Raw genomic sequence first — 13,454 nt, 5'->3', positions numbered from 1 at the left:
AGGCATGCGCGAATCCAACCTTTTGCGCCTGGTACACTCATTGCCTACGTCGCCCCTTACCTTCGCCCCACGCGAACAGATCGGGAGCGACTGGATGCATCACTACACAAGGCATACAAGGCTGCATTGGGTCTACCCATGTCCACTTCCACCACTAAACTGGTGACCCTCGGGATCTCCAACACAGTCGACGAGCTGATTGAAACGACGTTAACTTCCCGATTTATGAGCGCCTCTCGCTGACACATGCGAGCCACGCAGTGCTGCGCCAGGTAGGAATCATCCCTCCGAGGGCGACTTATACGTATATGGACCTCACGCCTGAGCAGAGACTCAGTCTTCGTATACCTCCACTTCCCAAACGTATGCATTCAGAGTATCATACAGAGCGCTGAGCAGACCGAGCCCGCTAACTCCAGAAACGTTTTTCCAGTCGGCCCGACGTTACAGACACAGATCCCTCCCACCACTCCCTTTGCCCCGCTATGATTGCGGTTGCATTGGCACCGCACAGAAACTGGCGCAATGCCTGCAGCGTCCTCAACACCGTCACTGTTACAATTGCGGAAGAGGTTGTCATCGCGTTAACTCTGACCGACCCTTTCGCCAAAGTAGTCGTTAGCGATTTTCAATAAGCAATTCGTAACTTTGATGCAGGTCATATATCCCGACAGGCACACACTATCCGATCTCTTCCCTTACCTATACACTCATTTCGCCCATGGGTAGAAGCGGCTGCGGTGTCCAGAAAACGTGGTCGCGAAAAATCTGCTTGACGTCATAAGAACAACCGCAGGCTCGTTCGCCAAGAAACATTCTCATGTGGGCCCCAGCTGATGAGGCGCTCAGCGGGAACGCACAGGCGCATGCTCTAGCCCGAGAACTCAATTACCGGGCGGAGCGTCCTAGCCTCCTCAGCCTGCCGATTCATCTGACACTCCCAAAGGCACTCATTCACGCCTTGTTACGCGCACGGACATCCTACAACATTATCGGCTCGAACGGTGTATATACCCCTAGTGCACCGGGAACTATCCCGGCACGACCGAGGCCGTCCATTGGCGCAAAATACAAACAGGAACTTTCCCAAACCTATGGCTATATAGCAAAGCAAACTTTCCCAAATCTTATTGCACCTATATGCAAACACTGCTCATATAACCGGCCACATTCATTCACATGATGTGGACTATAATGTGGACATTTACACAGCACAACGCAGGCAATTCAGCTACAGTGGATGCGTGGGAGTCCCTCCTGTGTACCACCGAGCTCGCCCAACAGCGCCAGCTCATTTTGTGCGCATTGGAGGCCGCAGATGACCTCTTCTTAGCAGTGCAACCAGTCTTTCGGCTGGTTCCCCAATTTTGGGAGTATCATCATCATCACCAGCATGGGCTGTGTTGAGGGGAAGATGAGGAGCGTCATTTTCAACCGCCCATATATTCGATGCTTCTAATGAAGGTAGCTTAAAATGTTTAAAGAGACAGAATTCTGCAATTTAGGTCTTAAATGTTTTTCGGCGCATTGGAAAGATTGGTGTCCAAAATGTTCGATTCCCCTAGCGGGTTTGGTAGAAATGCTATAGTATTTTTACTAAGAAATTCTCAGGTAAAAAACAAATTACCGAGAATTTTTCAAGAAACGGTTGGTGGTTGGTCCTGGCCCTATGGGGCTGGTATTGGTAGGTCACTGCCGCTTGCGGTGGGGGCTAGCCTGCCAACATATTTTTATTTGTTGTAGGCCGTCATTGCACCCACTACCATTTCGGTGGTAAATGACGGTTGTTGCGACGCGCGCCTCTCTCCCCCTTTTCTTTTTCTTCTCTATTTTCTCTTCTGTTCGCACGAGGTAGTGGAGATGGCTCACCTACAGAGCCAGTAACAGGCCCGTGCATTTTCTTTTTCTTCTTCCTTCAGTCGCAACAATTTTTCAGTCAGCGCATGCGCCCGTTTCTATGTGGTCCTATGCTGGAAACCACGAGCAGCGACCGCGATGACGACTGGTGGTCGACAAAAAATGCGTACCGAAAGCAAATATGAGTTTCAGTAGCCAGACAGTGATTAGATATTTTTTGCGTAGAGTAGTGTCCTTTTCAGTTTCCACACTCAAGGCTGTTATGGTAGAATAACGTGCACCTCGACGAGGAAAGTTTTGGTAGACACTATCATCGCTTCATTCATAAAATGATGACGATGATGATAAATATCGTGGCGCCACCGAGTGGCAAAAGCTGAAATCATGTTTCTCGAGGTGCGAAAGGCCCACGGGGCCTCAGGTCATCCTCATGAATAAAGATTTATGGATGAATGAATGAAAGGATAGGTGTTTTTTTTTTTTATTTATGAACACACTGGAGAAACCGCAAAATATAATAAGTTATGAGAAGTACTGCCAGAAGAAAAAAAGAACAGTGTGCACTTGCGAAAAGCAGCGATATTTTGGTGAGATGTATTCACGTGTTCATTCATTCATAAACCTTTATTCATGAGTATGGCCTGGGGCCTAGAGGGGAAAGGGGTGGGTTAGGTGAGGTTGAGGGCGCCAGACTCCGACATGAAGTCTAGCAGGGCAGTCTTCAGAAGTTTGAATGTGGTGAGCAGGTGTGTAGCGGGTGCGAAGGCCAGCCGTGCCAGGACAGGTCCAGATCAAGTGCTGCAGGTCAACGGAGTCAGCAGGGCAGTTGGGACAGCTGATCTTGGTTTGGCGCCATTGACTCTGGATGCCCGGTGTGTAGAGGAAGACTGCATGCCGGCATAGCCTTGATGTGGGCCCGTCCAACTCTCCCGTCTCCTTCATCATCGGACTCTGTCATCACGCGGCTTAAAAATGATCGGAGGGGTTTGTTGCGAGACCTTGTCCCCAATATTACTCCTCCGATCCCTTCCGGCCTCTCTCGTCCTGCCCAAGTTCTCACAAGGCGCGAGCCGGTGTAGCATGGGCTACTACACTGAAAGTAATAGGATTTCTCCGCTAGATAGCGCCTCAGTTGTTTTTATGCGATTCTCAATGGCAAATTAAAATGATGACGCCTCTTTTCTTTGATATTGTAGTGCTTGATCTGTACCATACGAGGCAAGATCTTTTCATCTCCACCATAATCTCATGACATATTTTGGGCAGTGTTCGGTCTCTTAAAGCTCGAGTTTTACAGAATTTAACCCTAGGTGCAATTCCGGCACCAACGTGTACAACATGAAACATATTCGTTTGGTATTACCCACACCTCTCTATGAACACTGGTTTGTCCGCCACGGCCCTCCAAAGGTCGCACACCCCATCACGTCTTCGAGGACCAAAGGTCGTCGTGCGAATCCCTCGCACATGTTAAGATTCAGCTCAAAAAACTATTCTGTGTGCCATATGTTTCTGTCCGTTCACCATCAGAACACTGTACCTGAACGGGTGGACCACAATTTTGCCACCAGTGCACGATTGTAAAGGGCGACACACACCAAATTCCAGGTGGAATGCAGGACCCTTTCACGAGCCTTGGCGAAACCGGTTTGACTGGGCTGTGGGGCTGGTTTGAAGTGATAAATATAATTTTCAGCTTACCCTGCGCCACTAGCACAGTCCAGTATCAAATATGGCAGCGCCCATCACCACTTGAAAAGGTCTATAAATATATGCAGTACGTGACGGTGGTGTGCGGGAGGGGGGGGGGGGGGGGCTACCTCTGGCACGTGGTTTTGGGGAGTCATGACGGAGGAAGAAGGGAATGAGAGAGACCTTCTCTTTCTCATCACTATAAGAAATTATTTACAATGCTGTAGCTATGATGACGTGGCTTGGCCGCCATCTTGATTCTGAGAGCGACGAAGGAACAGCCGAGAAACTGGGAAATATAAGTACTAAGAGCTAGCTCTTAAAATTGCCATCACATTTTGCATATGTCACTCTGTTCATGCGACCTTGTCATGTGACTTGATAAAGGACGTCCCCTTTTTGCAATTCATCTTGGCCATGTAGCCCTAGCTGCTATGCTGATACAGCGGTTAGGGCGCACGATTTCCGGAGCCCCCTCAACTACGGTGTCTCATAGCCTGAGTTGCCTGGGGTGGTAATACTGGTTAAAACCCATAAACCAAATCAAACCTTGGTCACGCATATCTGGCGTCATCTTGTCACGAAACTCTTATCGCTCATCTTTCCGATGATGTCAAACTGACTAAACTAATCACCACCATTGTTTTATTTTAAGTAGTTTTTCCTATGAGATAATTACCATTAATTGTTTATAATTAACTATCCTTAAACGATATATATATATATATATATATATATATATATATATATATATATATATATATATATATATATATATATATATATATATATATCGAGCATACTACTTGCCTCTTTCGAGGCTGTTGCAGGATTGGGATATATCATGATGGTAAATTGTTAATATATATAGTTATATAGTTAATATATATATATATATATATATATATATATATATATATATATATATATATATATATATATATATATATATATATAGCATGAAGTCATCATTTATTCACCACTATACGTATTGCACCATTCACTAATACACATCAAACTTCTACACGCGACATCACAAATGGCACCATTTCTGATGGACACATTTTGCGGACAAAGCTTTCGGCGACGGATTTCGCGTCTGACTAGCTTTCGCCTCAGTAAGAATTGGAATAGCATCAAAATTGGAAGGTACAACATGCACAGTTTGGAAGTGTATTTGGAGTGGGGGCTGCTGGAATAAAAATTCATTTTTGCATTTTTCATTGTTTAAGAAGTACTCGCTCACTTACGCCCGTATTTCTGCGTGGAGCGAAACAAGCCAGAAAGTCGAGCTCGCCGTGATACCTAACTGTGCCAGTTCGTCTTTTTATTGTTAAAAAAAAAAGAAAGAAAATCGTGAACAATTCCCATTGATACCATTAGGTTCCAACTGGAACACAGCTGTTAACCAACTGGTATCAATTAATGGGGATTATCCATAAACCACGATTTTTCACCTGGAAACCAAATTAATCCATGCCGTTTTTAATTTTTTCGTGGGTGCTGTCAACTACGTGGAAGTTCGGAGTGGCGCAAAACATGAAAAACGGCAGGAAGTCATCTGGACGAAAGCAGAGACTTCTTCAGGCAGGCACCATCTATTGCCACACATTGGCGCACACCGTGATCACGCGTTGGAAGCGTAATGGCGTAATCACGTTCAGCACCATCTGTGCGGCTGCCAACTTTGCGCGCGAATTGGAAACCGTGCATGGAAACGAACTGCACGTACGCGGCATCACACATGTACTACGTGCACGCCGCCCGCAGCGCGTTTTTGATTTCCGCCCGAACGTGCTTTTATGCGAAGTCCAAAGCAGTGCGGTACACAGGATTACACAGCCTTTTACCAAGGCCGTAGTGGAGGGGCGGCGCACATACGTTTCATAGGCACTGTAACCACTCTAAACTTAACTGGCGAATGAATTATGGTGCTAACGGCGCTTTTTGAAAGTACGCGAAGAAGTTCCAGTCAATGATGTCATACATGCTAGCCTTCGACGTCATCAAAGTTTGGCGGAAGTAGCTCCACCTACTAATGCTCTACCGGATATTGCGTGTAGTAAACATTTGGATAACTTCAAGGAGCAGTTGACGAACGGCGAACGCCGAGCACTTTGTTTGTGCACGTTGGTGCGCAAGTGTCAAATTTTTTTCGCAAAATTCGAATATCACCGGTGTGAGCGTGATATTGTGCCACTTGTGGACTGGGCGCGCATCCGACCGTATAGAAGCCTGTTAAAGTTGGCGCTCACTGCAAGCACTATAAAGATGTGAAGTTCCCGGCGCCGGGATTACGATGTGTGATGAAAAAGGCCTAGCGCCGTGCGTTTACCTCCAGTGCCCGAACATCTTTGAACAGATGAAGCGCGCGCAGTGAAATAATAATCTCGGTGCTATATCGGTGAGTTATTTATGAGCTCAGATTTCTTTACACGAGGGAGCGATCGGTGACAGCGACAGACTGTCGAACTGAATGCATTTTGCGATCTGCATGTCCGTCCGTACGCTGGATGTCTTGTTTAGTGCCTGTTTTTTTAAAAACAGTGCTGTGTTCACGCTTGCTTCTTGTCTTCAGAAAAGCAGTCATGATAGTTATTAAAACATTGGATTAGATTATGCTAAAACAGGAAATGGTTGCATGGTGCCTCGCCATAGCCTGATTGTGTGAATGCGTCTCCTGTAAAGAGCGTACCAGTTCGACGTACCAGTTCGAAGATACTGATCAAAATCTCTTTCTGATGCTTTTTGGAGCTGGCGGAGAGTTGCAAACCTTTGCTTGTCCGGCAGTACCGCGTTTTCGGAAGAACGCCCGGTTACGCACTTCGAGACGCGAAGGCAGTTTGTCTGGTTTTCATCCTCTTCTGCACGTGCATCGGTCACGTTCATTCGTAATGTGATTTTGGCGCATATTAGGTTGATCTCTGCTGTCAACTTTTGCTCGAGGTTTGGCGCACGTGTTGATTTCTCGCTTTCGCGCACGCTAGGCGTCTGCGAGAAGCGTGGCGTAAATTTCGGTAGACTGGCGGAGTAAAAAGGCTGCTTCATGCACCAATCTCCAATGCTGCATTGGTTCTCAGCATAAGCGTCTGCACAAGCTGACGTCAAAATCGCTCATCTCTAATTTCATGTGTGATACGTGGTGCGTGTTCACGATGCCGCAAAACGATTTTGAAAAGTGTTTCATTCCTCTAGAATTTTAACTGCATTAAATAACCTAACTTTTTCGTACGGCATCATAGTCAACATGCGTCATTCCTGCGGACGAAATAGAGCAAGAAAAACCCTAACGATTTTGGCACTCAAACCAAAGGCATGGGTGTCTGTTATACAACCTTATGCACTTCAGCTTCTTACCAGTTGATTTTTATTGTTCCTCACTTTTAGATGACAACATGGATGTGGAAATATGCGCATCTTTGGCTTCCAACGGTGAAGTTGCCACTGCATGCATCAAGGATGGGCCAAGCAAGGAGGCTGACGACAGTGCAGAATCCAAAGTCTGTGATGATACGGGATGTAGTGATGAAGCATCACAAAATAGTGGCATAACCAACGGATGCCCCGACACAAGTGCAGTAGCTGAAGATGATACTGCAGGGCCTGTGAATGGAACCAGTGATGAAGGGGCTGCAGAAGTGGGGCTTGTGGACAAGCCTTCGTCGGACACAGACGCAATAAGTACTGTAGAAGATGGCTCCAAGGGTAATAGTGAAGCTCTTGAGTGTGGGGACAGCCAGCAGGACTCGATAGTGGATGATGACGCAGAAAAAACCGAGGCCTCGGAGCCTAGTGAAGACCTGCCACTTCCTGATGCCAAAGGCTCGGATTCGGTGAAAAACAAGGAAACTAATTCTGAGGACTCCACACCTTCAACGCCACGAAGGACAATGAAGAAAAAGTCTAAAAAAGTTTCCAAGTTGTCCATCATGCACGCAATAGCTGAGAGACTTTCTGGACAGTCCAAAGGGGATTCTAAAGGTGCTTCCAGAGCAGAGTCTAAGGGTGATGGGGTAAGTGTTTTTAACTTGATGAAATCCTCCTGGTTACCTTTAATGTCAACTGACCACATATTCATAAAGTTTGAATATATGCTAAGAGAACAGATTAAACCTTGAGCAGCTTAGTAGGTTGCATTGTTGGCGATGTTGGTTGGTTCATTTCGATTTAAGTAAGAATGGTTGTGACATTTCTGCAATTATGAAAGACAAGAGGGGTTTAGCACGAGTGCCGACCTTTCTTGTGATCATCTGAATAGTGTGATCCTCGCATAATCTTATATAGTCCTGGGAAAAAGTAGCTTTTGCCCCTTAAGGGACTTCCTCTGCAGCCAGTGGTGTTGACCCTTTCTCACAACATCAGGGATAATTCACACAGGCTTGCTAATGTGACAATGCTGGGTGTAGCAGAGGAAAGAAGGTTTGCCATTGCTTAATCTGATTAACTGTAGTGCCATGAAAATTGGTTGACCCCACTGGCTGAAGGGCCTGCTTTTGAGATGCATCTGGCACTTTTTACTTAAGTTATATCTGACTATAGTTAAACCAAGTTTTTAAAAATATATAGTTTCCACTTTTGGCTGAGGGTTCCATTATTACTTAACTTACACTGCATTTTTTTGGTTTTGGTGTTCTTTTCCTTGACTATCACTGCCGGGTGTACAACCAGATGTGTGTTAACTATAATAAAAAAACTAATAATTTGTAGATAACTTTAAAAAATTTGAAAACTGCATTTTGAAATAAACACCAAAAAGTGTCTGCCAAATTAAACAAAAATAATAAAAACTAAGAATTCCAACTCTAATGCTGTCTGATGAGCTACAGTTTTGCTCTCAACATTGGCATTTTTTCTTTTCTGTTTTGATGGATGCTTTATGGTTTACTTTTGACATCAAGGTGTATCTTTAGTTGGAAGTAAGAGTTTCAGCAAAAATATTAAGTAATAAGCATAGTGTGAACCTTATCAGCCCTTTTGAGGGGTGGTGATGTTCTTGAAGTAGTCCAAAAAGAAGTCTTAAATGTTGTGGCTGTGTACAAATGAATGAATATACTGCTTATTCTTGACGGCATTGTCGTTTTGTATTTGCATATTAATACAGGGCAAAGAAACTGGACACGAGAAGAAGACAACACACAAGACGGGACGGGCGCTGTTCCCGTCTTGGAAAAAAATATATAACAGTGCCCATCTCGTCTTGGGTGTTATCTTCTTTTTGTGTCCGGTTTCTTTGTGCTGTGTTAATTTGTAAAAACTATGAACCAACAAGCCCAGACTAAGATTCTCATTGAACTGGTCTTGTATTATTGCTATTTACTTTTTTATTGAACGTAGCTGGATTTCTTGTAATGTAAACTGATAATCCTGTTTGAGACCGAAGCATTATGTCTGGGCATCTGGTTTCACATGCTTTGCAGGAGTCGAATGCAAGTGACAGTACATCTGAGGTGACAGAGGAACGGTTGACTCATGACTCAAAAGGTCAGCATCACCCACTCGATGTGATACTCTCATTGGCATAGAGAGTTTTGGCGTAGCGCAATCCATTACCGTGATCTGCCACCACGCATTCCACTGTGCATGCCCAGATCGCCTTGACGGCGGTAGATGGCGCTACATGTTGGAAGTCTGCACAAAGACCTGCTGTGTTGGGACCAACCAGCTCGCACATACTGGCTGCGCGCGGTAGCGGGCAATGTTGCTGCTAAAACACTACTGCTAAAACTCTCTGGTATACTGCATTTACTCGAATCTAGGCCCACCACAATTCTAGGCTGACCCCATAAAGTTAAAGGGTCCAAAAAGAACTTTGTTTGAATTGAAGCCAGCCAAAAAGAAAAAAAAAAGAATCAATTGAGCACGCCACTAGGGAAAGCACACAAACGACACTTATTTGTTCAAACTTGCTTCCGCCCACTTGTCATTGTCATCGCTGATCTCTTTGTCACTGTCCTCTTTGTATAATGCACAACCTTCTGTGCTTCTGCACTTTAGAACGAACACGCAGCCAAGCGTTCCGGCATGCCCTCCCAGGCTTCAGCTAGTTTCATGTCTCTTGTTTTTAAAGAAATTGTCAGCCTAGGTTCGAATAAATAGGTAGTTGAGGCACTTCGCTTGCACCGGCCACCTCTCAGTAATTCAAACTCAAAGATGACCCAAGGTGAGTTTGAATTATTTGGAGTGTACAATAATGTTAGCCTTTTCAATTCACTCCGTTAAGACCAAAGCATCAGTTCCGGTTGAGGTTGTTTGGATCGACAAGGTTCAAGCATACTTTCTGTCAGTTGCATTTAGTTTTTGTTTAATGTTCACTTGAATGGCAGCATGCACAAGGGTGTATGATGAGCATGCTTAAAACTTGCCAGATGGGGCTGTCATACTACTTTAATGAGCCAGGCAGCATTCTAGCAACATTGGTAGTTCGGAGGCTATGGTGTCTTGCTGTGTAGCCTTTTTGATTTTTGCATGCATTGGGAGCACTTTGCTCAAGATGAAATGCGACTGTGGTGGCGTATACTTGTTGGACATCATCACTTAGTGTTAACTCACCGGGCTCGATTTGCCATAGTGTCTCTTATAGCTTTGGTTTGGCTTCGGGATGTTTTACCTTTTCTTATGTGTAGGTGCTTTCAAAAGTAAATGTAAGGTAATGTTTGACAGAAACATCGATTTCATTGCCGTCATCTCATGCACCACTGAATAGATATGTGCCGCCTTAATGTGGTTCCATGAATTATACAGTGCACCAGTAAACCTCGACCAATCCGCTTTAGATTCAAAGAAAGTACATTTGCTCGACACATTCGCATTTCATTTATTTCGAAAGGGGGTGTACATCCAGTAAAAATGTAAAGTTATGCACATTGCTCCCCCCCCCCCCCCTTTTTTTTTTTTTTTTTTTGTAATACTGTTGACATTGCCACTGCTGCTGCATCTTCACTGTCTTTGAGGTCTGGGCCCTCTGGAGGACAGGGCAGGGTTCTGCCTCGAGGGAAAACATTCTGTATTACCTGCACTCTAAAAAGATATATGAAATACTTGATGAGCATGTGCATTGAAGCTGCAACTCATGTGTTTGCTAGGCATTTGGGAAGGATTAGTTTTAGTGACTTGCATGAAACGAAAGGTTTTTTTTTTTTATGCAAAATTGCCTTAGCTGCTCTTTGTTTGAAGTGACTATTGAAGGCTTAGAGAAATCAGAGTTATGTTTGCATTCTTCTTTTCAACACTAAGCATTATATTGCATATAGTACGAGCAACCCTGGAGCATGATGTATCATTCGTCAATATGACTTGGGTAATTTTAAGACCATGCAACTTCAGACACAAGACCCATGTTTCTGGACCCTGTTTCATGTGTCGTGCTGATGCCACTTGTGGCAAGTTCTGAAAGTCGGTTAAGGTTTTATGTTTCTGAAACCTGTTTCCGGTGACAGGTTCTGAAAGTCGGTCAAGCCTAATTGATTCTGCATACTCAAGAATTGCAAGGAAATACATTTTCTGTGTTACTTGCTGTTTGCCTCTTGGGGCATGCAGGGCGCCTTCGGTTAACTGTGTGTGCTGTTTAAATTGGGCTTCTTCTGTCCTTTAACACTGCCAACGGCTTTGCATGGAAAAAGGCTGCACAAGCTTGCAGCGATTATTGCTGTACTTAGCTGTGGCTGCCCATTTCAGACTCTTCTGAAGCAGATCCGAAGCCAGCGAGTCCTGCACGTGAAAGTGGTTCCTCCAAAAAGTCGGGCAACACGTGTGCAGTGTGTTCTGCTGTATGTACTTGATTCTCTTTTTGTTTGTTCATTGGAGAGCAACATCTTTTCTAGTGTTTTGGTTATGTTATTGCGGGAGAGCATGCTGACATTTTGATGCTTGATTGCTGACACCACTTGATGTCACAAACTTCATTTGGGCTCGAAAACTATGTAGACCGTAGTGCATTGGGGCCATCGACTCTCACTTTGAGTAAAAAAGGGTCTAGAAATATTGATATTTTTACGTCGCTGTGGGCGTCTTTGGCATCCTTTCAAAGTTTTGTTATTTTTGTTATTGAAAGGACGTAAAGGCTCTTTCTTTTCTCAAAGTGTCTGACAATTGTGAATATTCAAACAGTTTCACCTAATCAGTATAAAAAATTTACAAAAATTTTTTGCATGTACATTTTAAAAGTAATCGTTTGTAGCAGTGGGTTCACTTGAAAGCTGAAGCATTGGTTTAACCATAGATGCGGTTCTATTCACTTTTCTGGTTGCCTCCGATTTGTCTCGGTAATATATATTGAGAAATGCTATGCCAGGTGGTTGGACTATATTTTAGGTCCACTTTCTGTATTGCTCAAGGCTGTGCCTCATTGCAGTTATGCTCGTGGGTGATTGAAACATGCAGAGGTTTCAAACATGTTGCACTATGCCAGATGCCTTCAGAAACTTTTTCACTTGTTAGACAGCTTTAGTTTCACGTACGTGAACGCTTCATGTATGTGAACGTGTGAAGTCTACGCAGCCGAAGCGCATGTCGTTTGAAAGCCTTATAGTTACACGTCCACAACGCACGCCGCACGTCGTTCCTAGCGCCTTCTATTAACAAATACAGACGCTGTTGCAGCCACTCTAATACAAGACGAGTCAAAAGCAAGCCATTAATCCAGCCTCAGTATAGCCATTCTAATACAAGATAAGTCCAAGCCAAGCCAGTCTCGCGAGACCATTGCTATGGCAATAGCAAACGCTACTTCGCCAGGCTTAACAGCTGCAAAATCGGCCTTCTATCTGGAAAACAAAAGCTATTTATCGCTTAAACCTTTATGTAAGGGTAAGAGTGGGAAAATTGAAGGCACGTACAACAGTTTAGAACATGATATTGCGTTGAGGGATTAGCAAAGAAGATGTTATTGATGTTCTCAACGCTATGAGTACGCCAGCAACGTGAGGACCTCAACGTGAAAATCGGAATCTCATGTACGTCTGTGAAGCTCACACGGACCCTTCACGTTCTGCGCATGTGCACTGGTCACACGTAGGCGCTTCACGTACATGAAACTAATACTGTCTGTTGATGATGCTAGCTTTTTTTTCCAAAAGAAACAAAGGCTGAATGGAAAATAACCTTGGTTGTCGGCAGGTGAAAGGTCTTCGCTACCAAGTGCTTTACCAGGGCCGAACGCAGTTCCTCTGCTCAGATGTCTGTTTTAAGGCCTTTCGGAGCAAGCAGAAGCTCGCGCCGAAGAAGCCGCCTGAGCGTGACCGCTGTGCTGTCTGCCAGAAAGAGCATGCTGACAGCACAGGCTTCTACTCATCCTTTGGGCCATGCAAGACGCTCTGCTCTGCTGACTGTCTGGAGAAACACCAGAAGGTATGGGAATCTCCAGTACACCACTGATGTTTTTTCTTTTTTTTTCTGTTTCCTTTTCCTGGTATAATTGAGTTCAATACCGATTCTGCACGGGTGCATTTATTGACACATCTGAAATGACTTTCGGACCTGGCAGTACTCTGCAGTACTACGTGTAGTACCTCAGCTCTAAATGGAGTTTTTAGGTGAATGGCGCATCTTTGATAATGACATTGCTCTATAAAAATATTGTTCGATCTTTGAAACTGTGGAGCATATATCTGGGCTCCACAATGATTATCAATAACAAAAGGTTGTCATAGTCATAACAGCACATCTGCTGCTGTGTCTCTTACTTGGCGCAAATTGTTATTGAAAAGTCGTTTTGTGAACCAGGCACCCACCTTTCTTATTTCTCACTTGACAACACAGGTCTTTTTTTGTCTCGGCATATTGGCTTTGTGTTCTGTTTGTTCATTTTGTGTGTTTCCTACTCCTCGCTCTGTTTTTGCTGTCTTGAAAGGGTGAAATGGGACCACAGTTTCACTTTAGCAATTCGAGTTTACTATAGCAGGATTCTA

At 44.4% G+C, this 13,454-nt stretch overlaps 1 protein-coding gene across 2 annotated transcripts in view; it reads left to right on the top strand.

Moving 5' to 3' along the window:
• The first annotated feature begins 5,613 nt into the window (after positions 1 to 5,613).
• woc (zinc finger protein without children) overlaps positions 5,614 to 13,454 on the top strand; it is a 58,776-nt gene continuing 50,935 nt past the window's right edge. For both annotated transcript variants that reach the window (XM_084594662.1, XM_084594653.1), the window contains exons 1-5: positions 5,614 to 5,953; positions 6,937 to 7,562; positions 8,967 to 9,030; positions 11,224 to 11,315; positions 12,664 to 12,894. In XM_084594662.1, the coding sequence (XP_084450788.1) occupies positions 6,945 to 7,562; positions 8,967 to 9,030; positions 11,224 to 11,315; positions 12,664 to 12,894 (1,005 nt within the window). In that variant the 5' untranslated portion in view covers positions 5,614 to 5,953; positions 6,937 to 6,944. The remainder of the gene's footprint in view (positions 5,954 to 6,936; positions 7,563 to 8,966; positions 9,031 to 11,223; positions 11,316 to 12,663; positions 12,895 to 13,454) is intronic.

This window comes from Amblyomma maculatum, chromosome 1 (assembly GCF_055883805.1).
Source record: "Amblyomma maculatum isolate TAMU_Amacu chromosome 1, ASM5588380v1, whole genome shotgun sequence".
NCBI classification, from domain to species: Eukaryota; Metazoa; Arthropoda; class Arachnida; order Ixodida; family Ixodidae; genus Amblyomma; species Amblyomma maculatum.
The sequence above is the reverse complement of the archived record's forward strand: the minus strand, read 5'-3'. Positions and strand labels throughout refer to the sequence as shown.